The sequence below is a fragment of the Castor canadensis genome, chromosome 1 (assembly GCF_047511655.1).
Source record: "Castor canadensis chromosome 1, mCasCan1.hap1v2, whole genome shotgun sequence".
Taxonomy (NCBI): Eukaryota; Metazoa; Chordata; class Mammalia; order Rodentia; family Castoridae; genus Castor; species Castor canadensis.
Window position 1 is genome coordinate 7,167,573 of NC_133386.1, and position 24,402 is coordinate 7,191,974.

Genomic DNA, 24,402 nt, shown 5'->3' on the forward strand with positions numbered 1-24,402 from the left:
TCCTCAGAGGGCGGTGGCAATGGATGTTTGAGCCAAGGCTGAGGTGTTTGGGGTAATGTCTCTGTCATAGGCACCGTGCTTCCTGATCTCGTCATGGGGAGATCTGCCTGTGAGGCTCTGTTGTTCCTGGAATGCAAAGTGGCTGCAAGCTTAGGACAGTGACTGGAGACTTTCAGGCACCTTCTGGGCCAGAGCACTGTAAAAGCTGAGAGTGAGAGGCCTCAGTTACTCCAGTCTCTGTGCTTTCAGCCTTCAGCCTCGTGGGGGGATGAGACAGGTGAGGTACCACTGCTTCTTAGCAGACACTCTGAGGCGTTAACACGCCTGTGTACAGTGAAGCAGGAATCTGATCCACAGTTTTAAGACAAAAGAGAGAAGCAAAATGAAGGTAAGGACACCAGGCTTTATTCTACTTTTAGTTACCTTGTGGGCCCAGGTGAGGAGTCTGTGATTTTGAGCAAAAACAGTTGCTAAGTACTTGTTATGCATCATGGTGTGTAACTTGCTCCTCCTTCCTCTGACTTGCCTGTAAACTAGAAGTTAGATATAAACACCTGATAGATTCAATGTTTTTCCCAGATGCACTTTGTGGCGATGTCGTCTTGCCTTGCTGTGAGATTTGCGCCTCCTGATAGGAAACAGCATTTGGAGAGCACAGTGTGGGTGCTGATGGTGCTCACCTGTCCTGAACGGCACACAGCAGTCCTCCCTCATCTGCGGTTTCTTTTCCCTGGGTTTCACTTAGCTAGATCAACCACAGTCTGAAAACATGAAGTGGAAAGTTCCTGAAATAACAAATAAGTTTTAACTTGCATGCTATTCTGAGTATCGTGATGGAGTCTAGCCACCTTCCCCTCCTCCCTGCCTTGTCCACTGTATTTGCACTGTATGTGCTACCTGCCCACCAGTCACCTAGCAGCCCTTCCAGCTATTAGGTGGACGGTGGTGGTCTCACATCACCCAAGTAATGCTTCTTACTTACATTTGCTTAATAATGACCTCAAAGCATAAGAAGTATTGATGCTGGCAATTTTATTACAGTATATCATGATAATTATTCTATTTCATTATTAGTTTCTTGTTGGTAAGCTCTTGTCATGCCTAATTTATAAATTAGCTTTAATCATTTCTATCTAAGTGTAGGAAAAATCTCACTCCATCTAGGTTGCAATACTGTCTGTGGTTGCTGGCATCCACTGGGGGTCTTGGGACATATGCCCTGCAGAGGAGGGACTGTAACAGTCTTTCTTGTGTCCAGATGTGAGGTGTCACTGAGGTGAGAAGCAATTGACTAGGAATATGTTGTGAAGTGTCCAGTTGTGAAGTACCAGCTGGATTAAGAAGAAACCAAGCGGACCATAGAGCCAGGGAGGATGGTGAGGAGTTGGGGGGGTGGGGAGTCCGAGAAAGGTGCAGAAAGACCAGGTGCAGATGTGCTCCTCACTGCCCTGCCAGGCCAGGTGCATTTCCTCAGTAGAGTCAGGTGTCCAGTGGCTCCTCCATTACCTGCCCCAGGGCATGTGTGGAGCCTGGGAGGCTGGGTCAGTCTTGGTAGAGAGGATAGAAGTGGAAAGGGAGGAAGTGATTAGTGGGGTGCATGGAGCGTGGGGCAGTGGGGAGTGCCAATTTTTGAATGACCATGACTGTAGAGAGGAGGGACCAGTGGGTCCACATCAAGTCTGCATGTGGGGACCCTGCTTGGAGCCCTGGAGCACAAAGGTGCATTTGGCTTGATTGTCCTCCTCTTTGCAGGGTCCCCTCTCTGGGGACCGACCTCCTGGGTGTGCAGCTCAGTGTCTCAGCAAGAGCCTTTCTGTTCACTCAGATCCCAGGAATTGCCTCGTTGCAAGTTTTTGTGTCCGTTTTTGGGGTGGGGCCTAAGCAGGTCTTGTGCCCTGTAATTAGGAAGTTGACATCCAGGTGAAGGTGTGGCTTACGTACCCAGGAGCCTTACTGCCTGGCTCTTCCTGACCTCAGAGAGATGCCAGGGGACATATCTCCCTGTTATTATGGGGAAACAGTGTCACATTTTGTGCAACAAGATCTTTCAGGTTGTGCTTTTGTATGTTTGGAGGCACTTGAGAAAGAAAAGAGAGGTTTAATTTCTAACCTGGATTATTGTAAGTTAAAAGTTAAATTATAAAAAGCTACTATAGCTGTATGATTAAATATACTAATTACATCACATGTAACACGGAATCACCTATGTCATTGTGAAATTAGATGAAGTGAGTGATAAAAATGCCATTCTCCTTTGTCAAGCTGCCCCATAGCTACAGATTTGGCTGATTGTGGGTGTGGATGTGGGTTTGAACGATGAATCCCATGCTCTTGCAGGAACCTCCGCAAGTGCCCTATGCCCCTTTGTCCACCTGCGCCAGGAGGAGGAGTGTGTCAGCAGGTTTGACTTGAGATTGGGGTTTTCCATGGAGAACAGAGCCCTGGGGGCCTGGCCAGCTGGAGCTGATCAATGTAGGGTCAGCTGCATCTGCACAGGGCTCAGGGTGGAGAGCAAGGTGGCTTGTTAGAAATGGACTCTGGTCTAGCACCCGGATCTCCTTTCCTTTCTTTCTGTGTTTCTCTGCTCCTTATTTCTTCCGTGTCATTAGTACTTGTAGTATTCAGGCACCGCCATTCAATGCTTTCAGTACTTCAGCATATAAACATTTGACTTGGGTGTTTTTATCTTGTGTCACAGATAAGGCAGTGACCACAGGTCTGCCTGAGGTCAGAGTACATTCCTTCTACACTTATCTTCCTCTTTCCCCTCCTCCCTTATGTAATTATAGCTTTTAGGTGTTTAGGGATCTTAGACAGTGGCTGTGGGCTCTGGGGATACAGCCTGGGGTCTGCCCTCTGGAGGCTTAGGTGTGTTCCCCCAACCCCCATGACTCAGTGTCCTCAATTTTACAGTGGCTCTCCCTGGATGTCATGAACTAATAACTCAGTACATATCAGCTACTGTCATGTTCCTCCTGTCCTTCCTCAGAGCCCCTCTTCCTTCTCTCCACTTTTCCTTTGGTCTGTACTCCTTTTCCCTTAAGCTGAACAGCACAGTAGCAAACAGAACACAACCAAATCTGTTCTTCAGACCGTGCCTTTGTGGCCTTCACTCAGTCCCTGAACCAGTCAGCAATGGTCTGGGATTTTGCAGAGGTCCCTGTGCCACACTCATGTCGTGTGCCCCCAGTACTGGGGATAACTGGGAACTACTCCATGAGGTCTCCAAGCAGCCATGATGGGCCACTGCCAGATGTGACCCTGGAGGAGCAGACCCTGGGCAGGCTTCTGTGAGGAAGGACAGCCACTCTGGGGAGCAGCCAGAAGAAAAGTAACGTCAGCAACATGTGGCAACCCAAAATGTGAAAAATGGGATAGAAAGCCTGGCCACATCCCACGTGGGGCAGCCCTCCTTGTCACTCCTGTGCACCATGCATCTGCTTTGTCCTCTGCTGTCACAGATGCTGACTCTTCCATGTCCACTTATTCTGAATTTAGGATGAAGTAGGGGGCCAGAAGACATGGTGTCTGCCTTGTTTCCTAGTAATGTGGACATGTACCTGAGGACAGACAGTTCAAAGGCAACCAAGGACACACTGGGCTAAAATGTACCTTCTTTCTGCTACCTCTTATCCTCATGCACGTGGCTCCCAGTCCACTAGTGTGGATTTGGAAGCAGAGACTCAGGGCTCTGCCTGTGGGCACTGGGTGGGAGCCTGGCAGGCCAGTCAACCCCAGGTGCAAGGCCCTAGCTCTAGTCACCATATCACTTGCCTCACTTGTGTTGAGCTCCTAAGCTCAGGCTGTGCTGCTGGGGAAGAGTGACCCAGGCTACAGAAGCCATACAGTTTTTGGCTTGGAAGGGAGAAAAGTGCTGGTCCCTGGGAGGAGTTGAGGAGACAGAGGACAGTCCCTAGGTTCCTTCATGGGTCAGGGACAGAGTTCTTTCATTGCTACCAATAGATTCCAACTCTAATCTATGTCCCAAAACAGGTTTATTGGAAGGACATTAGGTGACTCATACAAAATGCCCAACCAGCAGACCTCAGAATAGCAGCCCTGGGGATCTGAGGAAGGTGAATCGGGATGGCTCCTTGCCTATATGTAATATACCTGCCACCATCCTTCATACGATTCGTGTTCCTGGAGGACACAAGCGCCAGTTCCAACTCACATGCCTAGTCAAGGGCTCGGTCCCACCACCAGCCCCTGGGAGTGTGTCATATGGCTCTGGTGTCCACAGATGTGGTAGATTCAGGCTGTTGACCTGTGTTTGAACAAGGCAAAGGCCCAGAGAGAGCAAATACCAACCAGTCCAGGGAATTCCATAGCTATTGGCAGCATTCACAATGTCAAAGTCATAAACCAGGCAGAGAAGGAACCATGGGTCACTTCAGCTGGGTCACTCCACAAGGATGGACCAAGGTGACAACAGATGCTTAGGACGCCCTTTTAGTTTCCTCTTTGCCTTTTCTGCTTGATGGACATGAGCACTAGCATGGCCCACCAAATGACACAGCCTCAGGGGCTGATGATGTGTACCAGGCTCACTAAGTGACCACGGGCACAGCGTGGAGGCCAGCAGGTCAGTGTGTGATGCTTTGTTTACTAGACAGCACCTGACCCTCCCAGATATCTTTCTAGGGCAGGGATGTTGGTGATCCAGCAATCGATCTCTGTAGTCTGAATGTACCTCTGGATATCTCCCACACTCAGCGTGTCTCCTATTCTGCACGTGCCACTGGCCTGGACAGGGCTGTATGCTCAGCTGACAATCTGGGTGGGGCCTGGCTGGGTACTGGCTCACCTGTAGCTCTCCTGTCCTTGCAACTTCCATACGTCCAGCTTCCTTCCCCAGCACCTTTCCCTAGAATCCCCCTCAGGACGCGTCATTTGCAGCCTCTCTGTCCTTCGGGCGGCATAAGAAACAACCTCGTCTTTCCTCTTCTGCTTCAGTTTTGATTTCATGTGTTGTTTTGGTGATCATCTTTCCTATTTTCAATTAACTAGTCAACTAATGACTCCAATTCTTAGTTAAAACCTTATTAGTTAAAATCTCAGTTGCTTTTAATGATTGCTTAGAGTACATTTGCTGTGACGCCCAAACAAGAAGCCAAAATACTTCAGGGCAAAAATCTTTTGCTTCTCCTGCATTTGCCCCGGTACCATCTGTTGGCTCTTGACTTCACGATGCTCCTTATAGAATTGTAACCTGAAACTTCACCAGTGATGTCCCCTTTGCTAAACACAAGACACCCTGTTTGCTCAAAGACCCTCTATCTAATTCCCTGCACTATAGTTTGGATCTAGAGTGTCCTCCAAAGGCCATGTGCTAGCTGGGCTGCTGATGGCTCACACCTGTAAATCTAGCTACTTGGGAGGGTAAGATTGGGAGGATCACCATTCGAGGTCAGCCCAGGCAAATAGTTCATGAGACTCCACCTCCAAAATATCCAGAACAAAAGTGTACTGGAGGTGTGACTCAAATGTACAATGTCAACTTTGCAAAGGTAAAACCCAGAGTTCAAACTCCAGCCCCACACATACATAAAAAAGGACTTGTGCTACATGCTTGCTTTCCAGCCTGGGGTATTACTAGAACGTGCTGGAACCTTTAGGAGGTAGGGCATGGTGGAAGGAAGTAAAACCACTGGGGTGTGACCTTGGAGAGGGTGTTGGGACCCTGATTCTTCTACTGTCCCCTTTCATCCTGGCCATCAGAGGTGGGCAGCTTTGCTCTGTCACATGCTCCCTGCTAGGGTAGTCTGCCTTGCCAAAAGCCCAACAAGAACAACAGAGCCTGCCAACGGACTGGAAACTCTGAAACTATGTGCCAAAACCAACTGTTTATTCTTTAATTTTATTTTTCTCAGGTATTTTGTTATAGTATTAGAAAGCTGTCTAACACACCTGGTCAGGACCATCGCTCAGGTGCCTTTTGGTATCTTTCTAAGTTAAATTAGAAGTGCCCAAGATGTGTCCTTTGAAAGACTAGGAGAGAGAGTGGAGAGAAGGAATCTAGTGGAGAGGAGGGAAGCAGAGCAATTCCAAGATCTGCTGCCAGCACTGTTGCGGGAAGGGTGGGTAGGACAGGCTAAATGCACGTTAGTGTTTCCAGAGCCACTAGCACCCTCAGGATCCCAGGACATCCAGGTCGAAGGCATGCAGCCGTGCCAGTCACCCTGCAGGAGTATAAATGCAGCCTGAACCCGTGGAGACCATTCTAAGTTGCAGTTATTTACTTAGAAACATCCAACCAAGACATCAGCTATGAGCCACTCAATTAGGGGCTAATGCTTTTGGGGTGTTTACCATGGGTTGCATATTGGGGCAAGATTGGGGGACACAGAGATGAACCAGACATGGGCTGGTCTCGAGGATGTCACAGTGTGACTGATAAGAGCTCCCTACACTCAACAGGCGAGGGTATTGAACAACACACTTGGTCTCTGCCTTCCAAGAGCTAGAAGGGTCCAGGCAACTGGAAAGGGACCCTCCGGCATGCTGTCACCTCAGCGTAGACTGGAGTCGAGGCTGCTCTTTCTGGTGGACAATTTGGAAGCATCCATGAGAGTTGGAGATATAGACACTCTTTGGTCTATCTATGTTGGAGAAATATTTGTACAAGTACTTTTTAAAGCATGTATTTTCAAATATTTTATTACAGTATTATTTGTAACAGAAAAACAAGGGAAAATGCTAATCAGTAGGAGAATGACTAAAATATACTGTATTATGTTCATCCCCTTAACAGCTGTGCAGCTATCAGGGTAAACTTTATGATCCGCAAATGGCAATTTCATGCATTGAGCCGAGAATGGGAGCTATCCCCATGTCTCCGTTTCTTCATCCTTAACATGGGGAGAATGATTGTGCCTCACGTTGCATATGTAGAGCTAAAGTTCTACCTAGTTCGTGGCCAGCGTGCAATAAATATTTGCTAATATCACTGTCTGTGTATTGACATGGAGTGATCTAACATGTACTATTTGACGAAAACTTGTATACATTTACAGACATCAATAAGGTACGAACACATTTGTGGGAGGAGAGAGAGAGAGAGAGAGAGAGAGAGAGAGAGAGTGTGTGTGTGTGAATGCCTAGAAAAAGAACTGGAAGATTTCCTGTCAAATTGTTCATACTGTTTACAGTGGTTAACCCTGGAGAAGGGATGGATTTGGGGAGGGCAAGAGGAAGGGTCTCAGTCAGGTGCATCCAGAGGAACAGAGCCACTGGGAGAGCCGTGTGCAGCCATGTCTGCCACAGTTAAGGAATCAGTCTTAGGGAACTGGCCTTTCCAACTGCAGGGGCCAGGCAGGCAGTGTCTCTGCAGGCCCGTCGTCTGCCCCTGGTACTGCAGCCTGGAGTCCACAGGACAGGCAGTCAGGAGGGGGCAAGGGATGCAAAGTGGGGGAGAGTGAGAGGTTAGAGCCCCTGAACACAAGCTGGAGCCCCATAAGAATGGGCTGAAATTTGTATCAGTGAACCCAACACTGGTAGGGTGGGCGTCCTGCCCAGGTACCCAGCCAGGGGTCAGGGAAGGGGTCGGGGAAAGAGTAGCAGTACAGGCACAGCAGCTGCTTCACACTGAGGCAGTGATGAGCAGATGAGCAATATAGCGTGTGTGATCTACAAAACGGCATATTGCTTCCTCCATCTTCTCAAACCCCCAAGAGTGACCCTTGGGGCACCCCGACCTAGAAACATGCGAGAAAGGGAGTCTGGGAAGTGCAGTTCAAGTCAGCCAAGCTGCTACAATTCAAAGCCAGCAAAAGGAGCTTTACATTTTCCTCTGTATATTTCTGGTGCGTTTGAATTCTTTTTACCGTGGGGCTAGATAATTGTATTTATTGTGAATTTTTTTAAATTGGAAGTCTTTTGGTTAAAAAAAAGAAGAGAGGCAAAACTCTTCTAGCCTGTAAGATTTGGAACTGTAGGGTTAACAGCCTGTTGATGAGGGAAGAATGGGTCTTTCTCCATGCTTCCTGCCTGGCCTCCCAACTCCATTCCCTCTCTCTGGGCGTCCATGATGTCCTCCTCCCTGGCCTCCCAACTTCTGCCTCCTCTATTCTAATCTGTCTCTACTTAGAGCGATGTTCCAAGAACACAAGTTGGATGCTGTGTGCCTGCCTATGTAAAAATATTCCAGTGACCTCTCATTGCCTTTAGGCTGGAATCACAAATCATAACTCGGGTCCCAAAGTCTCCCAGCACTCTCTCTGTGAGTCTCTGTCCTTCCCTGTCTTCTGTGGCCACAGAACCTTGTATATGATAAAATTATCATGCATATAATGGTAATAAAAGGGTGGCTATTTATTGATGCTCAATGTCCTGCTGGTGCTTTTCACGCATAGTCATAAATTAATATGGGCAGCAGCTCTGAAAGGGTTTGCAACCCTTTCATGAGAAATTGGAAAATGTGCTGAGCTGAGTCTTACAACCCAGAAGTAGCACCAGCAGGTCTGGGATGTGGCAGGGTCACATTCCTCCTCCCTGATGATGGTATTAGCAGATCCTTTCCTACCACCAGCCCTTTCTCTTCCTCCTGTCCCACTGTGTGGTCTGTTGAGTTATCTTCTCCCTCTGGGCTGTCCTGCCTAGGAATTGGGGCGGGGTCTGGATACTGGTATTCACCTCCGGCACCTCACAAAGTGTGTGCACGCATTAGGGCACCACACAGTTGGTAGAAAGCACCAATGTGCACAGTGCTCTCTGGGTGCTGGATGAGCCATGGTTGGGTAAACCCAACAATGCAGTTCTTGCCTTGTGGTGCCAGCCACGGAATGATCTGTCCTGTGTATCCTGTTTCTTGAAAGAAATCCATGCAGCACTAGAAACCTCTTGCTACCCAGCAGGGACAATGGGTCGCTTTGTCAGGCTGCCTTACTGGGCTGCGCTGTGCCACAGCCCCTGGTGCCTTTCCCAAACACTTTGGTTCTTAACTTGCAGCTCCTCGCTCCCACCAGTGTTGATGCCTGGTGGGACAAGTGAGCAGGGCTAGGTGTTTCCGCCACTCCCAGAAACAGGCAGATACTTTTTATCACCACTTCTGGGAAAGGAAGGGCGGGTTCTCATTTGTTCTTAATGACACTGCGAGTTTTGATTTGCAGTACTCACTGCATGCTCTGCACTTTCATTTCCACAAGATCCCATGAAGGAACCCCATTCCAAAGGCTAGGACACTGCAGCATTATAGGTTTCATTTGTCCAAAGTCCCACAGTGCCACTGTTTGGAAACTCGACTGTGAGGATGAGACTCCTAGCCTTGTGCCTGGAGGAGAAAGGTGTCCCTGGGCAGCCAAGGTCATACCCTTTGTGTGCATGTGGGCTAGGGTGGGGTGGGTGGTACTGGTGAGGGAGGAACCCTCTGCCAAACATGTGCCTCGCTACCAGTGATAAAAGGGGTCTTCTGAGACCTTCTCAGAAGACTCACACACGTATCTACCCACTGCCAACGCTTTCCGCTTCAAACGTTCATTTCAGGGAGCTCCATCCTCACCAACTCTCAACTCTATTTCTGGACAATGTCCACTCTAGGGGATTTTCCTGAGGTCACCAAGTTGGAAACACACCACCTGGACCAGAGGTATCACTGCAGAGTATTCTCAAATTGGTCATTGTCACCTGAAAACAGAAGTCCTCCAAAGAGTGTTACTAATTTTATCAAAGCCTACAAGGTGACAACTCCAATTTAGCCTCCTCTTCCTTAGGGCAGAAGTTCTTGCTCTTCTACCCTGCAGCTCCGTGTTACTCCTGGTGCCCTCAGGTGTCATCGGTGGGAGAGAAAAAGCATGTATTTAGTGCTCATTGAAGGAGCGATAAGTGCACTGATTAAGAATTCTGTACCTCACCTCATGCTGTCAACACAAGGGCTGGGACGCTCGGTGGGTCCACGCTCTGATTTATTTTCTCCCCAGGTACTTAATCAAGAGATGTCAGTCACTAGCTGTCTGAAAGCTGCTGCTTCTCTCTCCTTAGAGACTGTTGTAGAGTTTTTGGTTCCTTTCTGCTTCCAAACCCTTCCAACAACTGGGGTCTATGATCTTGGACTTTACCCCTAAAAGTAGCTTTCTCTCCCAGCAGGGAGGGCAGAGCCCTACTGCCATCCTGGCCCAGAGAAGCCGACCAGGATAAAAGGGATGGTGAAATAAATGTCTGTCTGTCCTGTGGTTTGTTCCAGAGCTGGTGATGTTGCTGGAGTGGTGGTCGGGCACAGAGTGCACCCTCTACACAGATCCAAGGGCCTACTCCAAGTACGGGAAGGAAAATGCCATCGTGGTTCTGAACCACAAATTTGAAATTGACTTTCTGTGTGGCTGGAGCCTGGCTGAACGCTTTGGGATCTTAGGGGTAAGTGAGAAGTGCATTTGCCCTCACTTTTCTCTGCATCAACACTGTGACCTGCCCGTTTGTTCTTAGTCATTCAGAATCTGCAGGACAGGCAGCGTTTACAGGATGAAATATTCTCAAAAACTGCTTTTATTCTTGCTTGAAATCAGGATTAATATCTTAGGAGCAGGAGCAAGAGGCACCCAGCCAATACTACGTGCCAGGCATTTTACAGAACGTTTACAAATGGATATTGCCACCTCACTTTTAAAATAAGCACTAAGTTACAGAAAATTTCATTATTCTGCTCAGGTTCACACAGTTGTAATCGTGCTTGGATTTGAATATGTATTTATTTATTTATTTATGTACTGATGGCACTGGGGTTTGAACTCAGCCTCATGCTTGCCAGGCAGGCACTCTACCACTTGAGCCGCTCTGCCAGCTGGACTTGTACTTGAAGTTGTCTAATTTGACTTCAATTCATATTCTTAAGTATTCTGCTCCAGTGCTTGCTTGGCCAGCAGGCAGGATTCGTCTCTGGGTTTGGATCACTGATGGCTATGAGGAAGTTTGAGTTGCAAAACTCAGGCCTATTATTATGAAATTCTGTTGCTCTCCTATTAGTCCTACTTCTTGCATGTGACTTGCTTGCCTTTGGAACTTGGTCTCTTTAGTTGACTTTTGTCATCTTTAATACATTAGGGTGTGTTATGTTTGAGCATATATCACTCGGATATTGCAATAGAAACCACAGCATATATTGGTCCAGGCAGGAAAGGCCCTGACCGTTTGCATCAGAACTTGGAGATTAGGCTTTACACTGAGCATCGATCCCCACAGACAGACAAGGGGGCTGTCCACACCACACTTGGTTGTGGCAGCCCATGAAGACAAAGTCATGGGGGTTTAGAATACAGACCAGGAGGACAGACGAGACTAGAGGATATCCCAGGCCTGGTTCTTTCAGGCAAGTAAGAGAGCCTCCGATAAAGTCTAATTATAAATTAGTTAAGTCATTAAAAATACTAGCTAATAATAAAATGATGATATGCAGTAACAAAAGTTATATTTAATTTTTGTGAAGTGTTAATTTCTGAAATTTTCCATTTAGTATTTCCTGACCACATATAGTAACTGAAATCATGAGTAAAGTGGGGTGGTCACACCTGACCTCTGCCTGGAGGCCCCATCAGAGATTCAGTTAGAATGTAGTGGTCTGCGTCTCTCTGAGCTGAGACTACTCCATAAAATGCCCCCTGACCCAGTTTGTCATGGAGTCTGATGGCTAGTGAAGGGCCTTTCTTCTGTTTTGGGAGGAAGGGCGTGTGGTGCCCTCTCAAAACTGCGGAACTCACTTTCTGACAGAACTTGCTTTCTGTCTCCTGGAAGCAGTGCTGAGTGTAGCTGAGAGGCAGCTGGTGGTGTCCCAGGCATTCTTTGGTGGCTTTGGTGGCTTTCCTGCTCAGAATGCAGAGGCGTTTATCATCTGTGAGGCGGGAGTTCCTGTGGAGAGGCAAATGGTGACCTAGGCTCAGAGGCACCCTTGGCTTCCGGCTTTGCTCATTGTGAGGACCACACCCTCACCCGTGCCATTTCTAGTTCTTCTGCACTGAAATGTAAACTGCTAGCCCAAGGACAGTAGCTAGTCAGTCTGATTCCAGAGATTCTGCTCTTTCCCAGAAGGTGTTGGTAGGAAAAGCAGGCCCCAGGGCTGGAGACTGCTGCGGACACCTGAAATGACAGGCCGACTGCAGACAAGGCCTGGTTTCTCCTACCTCCTGGTTCAGGACACATGCAGTGCTTGTTCTGAGAGGACAGGGAATGGAGACCACAGGATCTAACAAATGGGCACAGACAGAGGCTGGAAGAAGTACGCAGCTGGTCCAGAGTCCAGGAGAGGCAAGCACACCAGTGAAAACATGAATGCTGTGGTGTGAACAGACAAGAGACACATGGAGAAGAGACCCAGGGATGGAGAGGGAGAAGTGTTCACAGAACGGGGACACCATTTCAGTAACCTTTAGGGTTCCTTCCCAATGGCTTCGAGACAGTGATGGCAGGACAATGCCTGGTTGTACTAAAGCCAAGAAAACATCTGTTCCTCTTGCAGCACAGGCCTTCTGATCTTCAGCTTCAATGTCTTGAATAAATGCCAGACTCAGAGGATTTCATTTATGATTATCAAAACCCAAACAACGGAGGCTGTGTGTAAAAGGTGTGTGAGCATCCCCATCGTGCCGGTGCCTGGAGGTGAAGGCGGCCTTTTCAGAACCCTAACCCAGGACAGAGCTGCCCCTCTTCTCACCAGTGCTTGGGAGGCCTCCTCAGTGGGCCCTGGGCTTTTCTGGATTCTTTCCAAGTGCTTCTGGGAGCGCCTGAGCTCCCAGCACAATGGAAGAGGGGGAGAAGAGGAGGCCAATCACTTTCCCACTTTCCCTAACCCCCCAAGAAACAGCCAGTGCCACTGCTGTAGAAATTCCAGAGAGGCGGGATGCAGGGGAGAGCAGGTGCTGGTGGAGAGGGCGAGGGAAGAGGAGGAGGAGAAGATTTTGGGGGGCATTAGCCAATGCCAGACTGTGTCCTCCTGGAAGCAGCTCCTTGCATCGCAGGGAACAGCTTTGCCATCTCCCAGAGGAGCCGAGGCCACAGAACAGCACACCATGCCGGACGAGACGGCCTGGCCTTTCTGCAGAGTGACCCGTGGCTCCTGCTATCATGGAAAGGAAGAGACACAACATCCTCTTATAGTAATTGATCAGCAATATCTTTTGTCTTCGATGACCTTTTAAAAAACCCTTATTCATCTCTTTCTTTTTTACTAACACATGATGTTGAGATCCTTCTGGAGTCTGGGAAGGTTGCTTTTTAAAGAAGGGAAGGGAAAAAAGAATGTTTCTGATCAGGCATTTTTCATCCTCACCTGTAACAGCCCAAGAGGAAATGAGCTTAAATGAAAGAAAATGAAATTTGCTGAACCCCTGAACAAAGGGCTATTACGTTGGTTTTCAGGAGAGAGTGATGGATCTCTTTTTAAAAGGAGGCTTCGATCTTGCAAAACCACCAAGCCCCATCGCTGAGGCTCCTGTGGCCATCAGTCTAGTAGACTGTGCCGGAGCCCAGGCTTCCTGGGGCTGGTCAGTCATGGTGCGGGTCAGGGCTCTAAAGACACAGACCACCTCTTTTCTAACCCAGGATGAGTGTGGCTGGGGACAGCTGAGGGTATGTGTCACTGTGGGGCCAAGTAAACTGGAGTTGTGCAGGCAGAAGGTCAAGACTTCTGTGGCATCAAGCCTTCATTTGCTTATCTTTTTGCCTCAGTAAAGCAGCACATGCCAAGGTGAAGACTGTCAAGTCTCTGTGCTGCATGACTGGTCGCTATTGTTATTATCAGTGTTTGTCTCCTGGGTAAGTCGTGGCTTGGAGGCTAATTCTGAGGCCATCTGGGAGATTTTTCTTCAAATCCTTAAAGAAGCTGTGTGTCTTCGTTATCTAAGACAAGCCCCAAACCGAGCAGCTCAAAACCACAGGCACGTGGACAATTTTCTCCTCTTGTGTGATTAGGAATCCAGGTGTGATTAGCCGTGCTTCCAGCAGGGCCTCCGAGAGTCTGCAGTCAGGTGGTTGCCAGGGTGGTGGTCTCATCTGAGGGCTCAACATGGGCATGAACTGCCCCCAAGCTCGCTCATGGCCTGGGTCCCCTGCCACGTGGGCCTCGTCACAGGGTTTCCCCTGGACATGGAAGCCATGTCTCCCAGGGTGTGCGGTGCAAAAGAGAGCCAGCAAGCACCAGGAAAAGAGTCATCGCATTGTAACAGGACTTAGAAGGGCCATCTCATCACCTTTCCTTCTTCTTTCCTTCCTTCCTTCCTTCCTCTGTCCCTCCATCCCTCCTTTCCCTTCCTTCCTTCCTCTCTTCCCTCTCAGTCTCCCTCCCTTCCTTTCTTGCTGGTACTGGGGATGGAACCCAGGGTCTCAAGCTTGCTAGGCAAGTGCTCCACCTCTTAAGCCCCTAGCCCTTTTGTTTTTATTTTGTTTTTGAGATAGGGTGTTAGCAACTTTCTCTGAATTGGCTTCAAACTTGTGATCCTCCTACCTCTCTCTGCCTCCTCAATAGCTGCGTGTACAGGCATATCACACCCAGCTTCATCACTTCTACCAGATTCCATTTGTTAGAAGTGAACTAGCAAGCCTTGCCCACGCTCAAGGGAAATGAGGTCAGGATCCAGGAGGCCAGGATCTCTGGCGCCAGCTCAGAGGCCCCTGTCACGGTACATCACGACATGACATTTGGCCTGAGACTCCACTTTTCCCATTTAGTGAATATTACTCAGGAGATATGCTGCCCTGTAGTCTGAAAACAGATGAACCTGCATTATAGTTCTTTGTCCAGAGAATAGTAGAGCGAGGAGAGCAGAATTATTCCTAAGCAGAGGGATCCATATGTCTCTCACAAAACTCTGCTCTGCCTTTTAAACACAAGGACTCTTGATGATGAAATAATGGACACAGCTTCAATTCGTGTCTGAGGAATATTTATTGTGTTAGTTTCTCACAGGAGACACTGCTGGGCTCCGGGTTAAGAGCTGTAGCACTGTTCTCCAGGCCCTGAGGTGTTTGAAGAAAGGACAACAGGGACGTGCTGGCCCTGTATGGCAAGGGGTCTGCAGGCAGCAGATAAAGGGTGGAACCTTTTCACTAGGGGCAAAGAATGTGCGTGGGAAGGGGTGGTACCCACCCTATTTTCCCCAGCTCATCACCCTGGAGACACCTGGGGGCTGTGGGCAAGTTTCAGGTGGAGGAGCTGGGACCACTGTGGCAAATATGGAATATTGGAGGGTAGGGAAAAGGAGGCTGATGGGGGCAGGCAGCTGTTACCAACCTGTGGGGAAGAACGCCACTGTTTTAACCACTGGACTAGCATCTGGTTATTTGCCAGAGGGTGATGCCACTGAAGCAAAGCCTTGAAGAGTGGGTATGGCTTTAGGAGGTCTAGGTGAGGGGAGTCACGAGGCAAAGGACAGAGGTGAGGAGATCATGAAGAGGAGAGGCCATGCCCTGGTGTCATCAGAGATTTTCCTACTGGGGCAGAGCTAAGAGCTCCCACAGAACCTCATTGGCCGCCAGCAATTTGTCTCAACTCACTGTGGGGCGACTTGGTGTCTAAGTGTCAGTGCTGCTAGAGGAATGACCTGCACGGCTCTCTGTAAGATATCACACAGAGTCACAGCTCCTCACAAAGTCACTTTGAACCTGAAACTCTAAGGAATCCAAACTCTTGGTGTTCTGATCTACTTCTTCCAGGACACTTCAGCTCATCAGACTTATGGTTCTTTCTGCAAAAGCTCACAGTGTTCAAAAACCTATACTTTTCAAAGTTTGACTATAAGAGGGTCATTTTTCTAGCCAAAATTTCTCTGCTACACAGTTGTTATTTTCTGTAAACCTTGTTAATTATAACATCCCCTAGAACTGTAAGTTTTGCCCTTGAATGTCTAAAACTGAGCACAAAAGAATCCTGTCTTCTGTGCTCAGGGTAAAGAATAATTCTGTGTTCTCTCTGCTTGCTCCCGAATGTTTCTCTGGCAAGAGTGGCAGAGTAGAGACAACACTGGGAAAAACAACAATGGCTTAAAGTCCCAGAGATGTGCACTGGATCCTGGCTCCTACACACTCTGATAACCTTTGTTTTCTGTCTTTTCTGAGTGTCAATTAGTAATTCCCATTGGTGTTGCAAAGGTTGAACGGAGTAAGTCAGACACCCAGGTTCAAGTGCCTAGCACAAAGGAGGTACCAATGGTTGTTTCTGGCTAGTTCCCTTGCTTTATGAAAAGTGGGGTCCTGGAGGAAAGAGAGACCATAAGTATTTTGCTATCTGGGACTTACCCAATGGTTCTGTGCTAGAACAGAGAACGGTTGCAAGCCCCATTTCCATGCAGCACGAAGCATTTTGATATTGAGCTGGGATTAATCCCAACTCTGTCTGCAGTCCCCACCGTGACAGCGGGAGGGGGCAGGGTTGCCACTTTTTGCCCTAACCATCTACTTGTTGAGTCAGGGGTGTGTGTGTGTGTGTGTGAGTGAGGGATCTAGCAGATAAGGAACCCAAGAGAACGGTGACAAATGAGGTGACCAGGTGAGTCACAGACCAAGGAAAGGAGCAGCAGCTCACCGAAGCACAGCTTCACCCGAGCTCCTCACTGAGTACAGTCCTGGAAGCACTAAGGCACAGTCCCAGGTTTCAGACAGCAACTTCTCTTACTGAACAGAATCCTCTGGCCATGTCTTTTACAAGTCAAAGTCTGCCTGCACCCACCGGTTGTAAACCAAGCTGGCTTGCAGCAGGACTGGCCCGGCTGCCTCATTCCTCTGTGAACAGTCCTCAGACAACTGCCCTGGCCTGTGATATTGGTTCTCAACAGCCCCACACCCCACACTGCCATCACTCACACACACCTGTCTGCTCCTGCCCCAGGCCTGCCACCTGCACTCCTGTAGCTGTTGAGCAAACACCTGTTTCCTAGATCCTGCACCTGTGCCTGCCAGGGGCTAATGCTCCCATTACATCTGCCCTGGGAGAGGCCTGTTCCTTTCCTTCTGCTCCTTGTCCCAGCTACTCAAGCCTAATTTGCCATCCCAGGAAGGACCGTTCAGAATAAAAGCCAGGTGGCATCCTGGGAGGGAGGACCTATGTCCAGGAGGGGCAGACAAGGGCCTTGTGTAGGTATCTCCCCTTTCATCTGCTTGTCCTGGCCACCATCACTCCTCAGAGCAGAGTCAGGTGTGAAAAATATTCTACTGCTGTCCGCCTCCCCTGCAAAATGCCCTTCCTTTTGCCCCCTGCACTTCTGTACACCTATCGAACCAAGAAAATTCTGGGGTTTGGCAAGGGGAGGGAGGTTGGCTGCATGGGGAAGATGTTATCAATTGCCAAATTCTCCATCCGTTTGGCTTGACTTTGATAACTGCTGTGCGGTTCTTTCCAGTCAAGACAGATGAATTCTTAGAGAGTGCTTTGTTTCCTGTTGGTTTATGCATTCCCCTGGGGCTATGACTAATTGTGGAACAGGGGTCATTTTGTTTGGGAACTCTCTTGAGAGTTTTCTGGTAGTACCCCGTCCATAGCATTTTCCTGAGTATCGGGGAATGGAGAAAGCCAGAAAAGGAGTGCGCTGTGATCAAGACTGGGTCACATTTGTATTACCCCAGTTGGCAAGAATGGAGTCTCATGTTTTGAAGTACACACGTGCCTGCACAAGAACACACCTAAAGCACCTGATTCTTCATTTTGAGTTTTAATCTCACCTCCTACATTTTACTTAAACTAGACTTCCACTGGTCTTCCTTGCAAGCATCTCCCTTGCAGGCCAGTGGCCACTCGACATGTTCTCAGGGGTCTGTGGCAAAGACGTAACAGAATTCCCAACTTTTGGCTCCTCTTTGTCCACTAGACTCAAGGCTGTGGCTAATCCCACCCATCCTTGCTTCCCAGCACCTGCATGAGGCCTGGTCTAAAGGAGGTGCTGACTAAACACCTTTGCATGGATTGGTCAGTTTGAGGTTAAGGATTTGAGACAGATGCACTTACATGTCCCAGGGGGAAACAGACTGGCTGTCGCCTGACTTGCTAGTCCTCTGTAGTGATCAGGCCAGACAGCAGGGTGGGTCTCCATCAACTGAAGTATTTGCTTATCTCCAGTGTATAGTCAAGGAAACATGAAAGTGTTGAAATGTGAGCTCTTTAACCTGCTTATTCTTGATTAATGTCTCAACTATTTCAAAGTTTCCCTGAAGGGATCTCATTTTATATATTTAGTGGGAATAAATGGGCCATGGGTGAACCCATGAGATTAACTGGTGGCCAAAGTGATAACTTTTCAGGTATGGTAGCACCTTCAAAAGTTGAAAGTCAAGAAGAGATATTTGTGCAAGTAACACCTTGAAGAGGGCCCTTTGGCTGATTAGTCTTAGCCCTGAGCAGGTTTCTGCTGGTCCCTAGGGAGAGGTTGGAGGAGGTGACAGCATTTCAGTAATGGGGGCTGAACAGGACACCCTGCTGGCCTCAGCCATCCTGAAATGCAGGCCTGGCACTGAGTCTTTTCACTTTACCACTTGGCAGGCCTCATCCTGGTCATTTTTCACCACAGAGGCTGTGGAGCCCAGAAGTGTGGTGAGGCGAGAGCCACCCAACCTCAGGGTTGGAGTGTACTGAATTTCATGATATTCCAAGCAGCCCTTTCTACTACATCATGGCCTCTGTGCTGGGGTGGCCCAGTTGGTCAAGGTGTTGACTTCTGGACTCACAGGATGGGCTGTTTCCCTGAGCAATGTGTGGTCCTGACTGGCTGGACTGGGCAGTTGTGTTAACATAATTCTCAACCCTCTCACCCCTTCTCCAGACTAATACACACACACTCTCTCTCTGACTCTCTCTCTGACTCTCTCTCACACACACACGTGCGTGTACGTGCTCATGATGAAAGTTTCAGAAAGTGCTAGGACAACTGTGACCCTAGGAAAACAAAAAATGGCCAGGTTGGTCACAGGGCCATGGTGGTTGTGGATCACCTTGTACTACCTACAAACATTTTAGGTTTTCTGGACATGCTTGTATCTAGATGAAATCCTGTTCCCTAGGGAACATCTTAATAGTAGTTTCTAGTCTGTGAATCAGACTGAGTTAACTCATGTAAGTCTCCTAGCACAGGGCTCATCGGAGACTTACATGAGTTCTATATTTAATCTTTTTATTTTATGTATTATACTGGCATGCTAAAGTGTGGCTTAGAGAATGGGTTGAGTGAAGAGACACTCAGTCCCCCGTCCTTGCTCCATAAGGATGATCACAGCGACACTGTTGAACACCTACGTGTTAAGTTCCCAACTCTGAGCTGTTGTAGGTTCCACATATGCCACGAAATTTTTATTAGGCACCATGAGATATGTATTAATTTCCTCATAGCGTAGCTTAGAAAAATGAAGCTCAAGAAGATCAAAAATCTGGACCAGAGTGACACAGCTAGGCCAGGTGGTACAGAAACACTGACACCCACCTTCACACACAGACATTGAGTACTCCAGCGATGCCCCATGGTCCTGTATTTCTAGGCTGTTGTCTCTGAGTCACAACCTAACAGTGTTAGAGACAGGATGATGGGTGGGCTTCTGGCTGTCTTTCTTTTCAATAGGAAACAAGAGTCACCCCAAAGTCAGTATCATACACAGCCCTCAGCAGACCTGGCATCTTGTTGGCAGCCTGGCCACATGCTCATGCTAAGCTAATGACCAGCCAAGAGCACAGGTTGAATTCCTGTCACTCATGACCATCCCCAACTCTGGCAGAGCCACGGTTTTCCCCAAACCTGTGCCCTGGGGGCAAAAGGTGGAGTCCGAATAGAAGGGAAGGAAGGCAGCCCTCGGCTCTGCCCAGGGCCCTCCTGGACATCAGTGCAATACCATGGAATCCAGCCTTAGACAGGATACATTCTCAGTGTCCCCAGCTATTGTTCATGTGACAGATAACTGCTGTGCAGGTCTCTGAGCCTCAGTTTGAATGACTGTCTGTAAAACTCTACCTATTCCTGTGGGTTTAGGATTACACAATTGGCATTGGGAAGGCCTCCCTGCCACATAGGGAGTTCTCTCACCCATCAGTCTCTCTATTCCTGAAGGCAGGGCTTCAGATTTTAAGGCTGGGCTCTCTTTGAAAGATTTTGCATGATGGATTTGTTGAAAACAAAAAACAACCCATCAAAAAATGGGAGCTGTTAAAGGGGTCTGTGCTTTTTCTTCCCCATAGGGGGTAAGAAGTTTGTTTTTTAAAAGCAGGTGGATAGTGGCTATGTCAGCCTTTCTGCATTCCACAGAGTGGAAAGGGGAACATGCAATATTGTCCCTGTGCTGAGTTGCAGCTGTGGAGCTGTGTGGAAGAAAGGAAGGGAGAAGAAATGGGACAGAGGAGAGAGGGCACTCTGTGCACCCTAGGTTTATGGCCCTCACCAGACAGTTGCCACCACTACATCTCAGTCCGCCACGACTGTCCACATTCCCATCAGCTGAGGAACATAGTGGCTAATTCCAAAGCGAAGGGCAAAAAATGTAGATGCCAAATGCACTAGATAAAAATCTGTTTTGTCCCCCTCACCCCTCCACCACACTGGAACCCTGATGTTCTCCGGCCTGGCAGTGGCTCAGTGATTGAAGATGACCTCAGCTTCCTTGTGTGCCAGCCATGGTAGAACCCCAAGAACCCTGCCAGGCTCTGCTTGCAAGTCTGTCACAAGTCATATTTTCCTTGCCTATAGAGCTTGGGGTGCTTTCCTGAGGATCAAGTGAGATCCATTGCACAGAGCTGCACAAGATAGCCTCACACAACTGTGCAATCATGGGTTTAGTGAGAGCAAAAGATGATGACAACCTAGAAGGACTTCGGTGATCACTGGAGCATCCTCAAGATCCTTACACACCCTCCACTGGTAGCTGCCACCTTTGCCTACTCCTGCCCTTCCCTAACCTTCCCTTCCCTCCCTCAGTGGGGAGGGCTCCGGGCCAATAGCTTTGGTTTCACGGTGTGTGGAACCATCCCTGGGACCTTTGATGTGAGCCTCGCTCTTTTTCCACTAAGATGTCCAACAGCCACAGTTGGTGATCCCCTTGTCTCCTTCACAGACACCCCATGCCGTTTCTTCTGTTTCAGAGCTCCAAGGTCCTGGCCAAGAAGGAGCTGGCTTATGTCCCGATCATCGGCTGGATGTGGTACTTCACAGAGATGATCTTCTGCACACGCAAATGGGAGCAGGATCGCAGGACAGTCGCCACGAGCCTGATGCACCTCCGGGATTACCCTGAGAAGTATTTTGTACGTAGGCACCCAAGATGTACTGACTCCTGGGGGACTGTGTGTGGCCACAGCACTGTGTCACTGCAGGAGCATGGGTGAATTCAGAATTGTTTGACCTGGGGTGGTGTGTGACTTTGGGTCTCTGTGTAACCATAGGACTGTGTGGGACCTCAGGACCCTGTGTGACCTGGGTTGTGTGTGATTGTGGGCAACTGTGTGACCTGTGGCTTAGTGACTGTGGGGCTCTGTAGGACTATCAACTGTCATCCCCTGCCTTCTAGTTCCTGATCCACTGCGAGGGCACGCGGTTCACGGAGAAGAAGCACCAGATCAGCATGCAGGTGGCCCAAGCCAAGGGGCTGCCCAGCCTCAAGCACCACCTGCTGCCACGCACCAAAGGCTTTGCCATTACCGTAAGGTGCTTGAGAGACGTAGGTAAGGACGCTGCTGTCCCTGTGGTCTCCCTGCTCCGGCCAAGGGAAGAGCTCGGCACCGTTCCCTGATGGTATGCGCAGCCTGCTTGTGGCCAGGAGCTGGGAGACTGCTAAGTGGGGGCGGGGGGCGGCCTCTGAGGGGATTCAGAATCTGCGATCAGGTTGGTGCAAACACTGCCCTCTGCTGGCAGAGGTGACACCGGAGCAATGCAGAATGTGCTGGGTCAGCCTGACCACGGGGCTACAGCCCCAAGTGAGCCCTTTTGTCTGTTGGGCATTTCTTGCCCCATCTGTTGGCATTGGCGCCTGCAGACAATGAACTGACCATGGTCTGTGGCAGCTGATCTGTGAGTCTGGAGCCCGTAAATGGCTGCCAATAAGAACAGAAGAAAATAGTGACAAATTGCCTCTGGTTTCCCTTTATGCTTTCCTCTGTCTCCTTTTTAATTCTCCTCTCTCCAGTTTAAAATGCCTTCCTTATTCTCCCATGTAGAACCCCTTCTCCCCAGTTCCTACTCTTGGCCGTGGGCTCTACAGTAGACTTGCCTTCCCACTAGGGCCAGGGGAGCCTCCACACAACTCCTAGTCTCTGGGGCCACTCAGTGCTGGGCAGGCCTTCCTGTGCTTCCCGCTGCAGGCCCCCCCGAGAAAAGGCCGGGCTCCATCCCTGCAGGGATAGGGTGGGCCCTGCTCCATTGCCAGAGCCAGGTCAGACCCAGCTTCTGGCCCCATGCTGCCAACTTCCTATTGCCTTGTCCTCATGGGGCAAAGGGCAAGCGCCCCCAAACTCTTCCACAGATTATGTCAAGGATTTAGCCAGGGCACTGAAGGCATGAGCTGGTGAGTTGTCTTCTGGTGTTGCCTCCTTGGGAGCCTCCTGGGGAAGTAAGGGCAGCCTCCAGGCCCAATGTGAAGAATGCCCAGCCTCCAGGCACTCCTGCAGGTCAGCAGGAGGGACCCTCTCCTATTGGCAAAGCTAAGAAACCTGCAGGCCCCACCTGGGTGAGGCAGCAGGTAGAGGAAAATGGATGGTGATTTTACCATTTTTGAATCTTGCTTCATATTCCCAACTAGACCATGTGCCTTTCCACCCTTCCTAGCAGTCCCCACTCCCTTTTTTGGTAGTAACTGCACACATATAAAGCTCAGGATCATTATACAATGAGCACAGGGTGTTGGTCCTGTGTCTGATATCTGTCATCTCAGCCACTGTGTGATGAAGGCATGGTGGCTCTAGTCAATCAGGCTTGGCGGATTGAGTGGCTCTGTGATCCACACCCAGCCTGACTCTAGAACTCCTGTTCTTTCTATTGTTAACACCTGCCTTCCACGCCAGTGAGAGTCCACCTGTTTCCACCATGTATTTCCATACTCTATCACTCATGCCTTCACTTACACTATCTTTAATCCTTTAACCAAATAAGTATTTCTTGAGCTTGGGCCAGGTCCCAGGGCTACAACAGTGACTTCTGACATAACACGCTGACAAGTTAATCCATCACTGAGTAGAACCATTAAAAGCACAGATACTTGTCTCATCCATGTTTCAACTGACAATAATTCAATTCCTTAAAATCTTTCCAGCCAGTATCTTATCCTAGGTTTGTAGCTATCATAGTTTTTCTAAGGAAAAAAATGGCCATAGACTGGTCATGTCTCTGCAACACATTCTTAGATAATATGCTTTGGATTAATTTCTCTTCTTTCCGTATTTGTTTAAATATTGGCATTTGCCGATCGTAACAGGCTCTGCATATTAGAATGCTGCAAATCACTGTCATTCCCTAGATCCAACATTACATTATTAATGCTTTAAAATTGATCTGACCTCAGTAAATTACTATTATCTTTTACTAGGTTATAGTGGGCTTTTTCTGATTGCAAAAGATGATACGTGTTCAATGTAGAAAAACTGAACAATACAGAAAAGCATGAGTAAGTCTACACTTGCGTCGTGCCATTTGTAGATAGCGTTAGTGATCTAACTATGCTTTGCAGTCTGTTTGTCTGCCAAACAAAATTGGGTTCACCTGCTATCTATTGCTTTGTGTTTGTCTTATTTTTATAGTTCCAGCTGTATATGACTGTACACTCAATTTCAGAAACAATGAAAATCCAACACTGCTGGGAGTCCTAAATGGAAAGAAATATCATGCTGACTGCTATGTTAGGTAAGTTGGCTCTACTTCCTTTCCAGAAAAGAGTGTTCATTTCTTAGTTAATAAATCACAAGTGACCAAGAGACCTTCTTCCAGAAACATCTGGTTAATATCTTCTTGCTTGCAGTCTGTTTTATGTTGAACTCGTTAACAATCTATTTATATGCTGAACTCAAGAGACAGATCCTACTACCTAGAATAATCTGGGGAAGACCCCATCCCTTCCAGCTATACTTCTTGATCCTCTTTTACCAGATCCTTCTTATCACAGGGCTGAAGGTGGACCCAGGGAAGATCATATTTTATACTCAACCATTTGGAGATTGAGTGACCTTGTCTGGGAAGATGGGTCGGCTGTGTAGAAATACACAGATAACAGCATAAATACTTTAGAAAGGGGTCTAGATACAAATGGAGAACACTTTTGGAGTGTGTTACTTGTGTTATATTCTAGGCTAATTGTGACTTTATTAAAAACACTTCCATAAGTTATTAGATTAGCCAATTCTTTTTATCTGTTTATAGATTTACCAAATTCCTAATCTCCAGACCGTCACCCAGATTAGTGGGAAGCAGAATTGAAAGATGCTGTAGGTAGCAAAACACAAGTGTGATTTGTGCACTAAGTCAGTGATTTACA

General features: G+C 48.4%; 1 protein-coding gene across 3 annotated transcripts in view; it reads left to right on the forward strand.

The window, feature by feature from the left end:
* The window catches only part of Agpat4 (1-acylglycerol-3-phosphate O-acyltransferase 4), a 102,226-nt gene that overhangs the window by 73,282 nt on the left and 4,542 nt on the right, over nt 1-24,402 (forward strand). For 2 of the 3 annotated variants that reach the window (XM_020168843.2, XM_074070945.1), the window contains 4 exons: nt 10,181-10,350; nt 21,026-21,187; nt 21,451-21,604; nt 23,672-23,774. In XM_020168843.2, coding sequence (XP_020024432.2) covers nt 10,181-10,350; nt 21,026-21,187; nt 21,451-21,604; nt 23,672-23,774 — 589 coding nt within the window. The remainder of the gene's footprint in view (nt 1-10,180; nt 10,351-21,025; nt 21,188-21,450; nt 21,605-23,671; nt 23,775-24,402) is intronic. The other variant, XM_074070958.1, reaches the window with a different exon arrangement.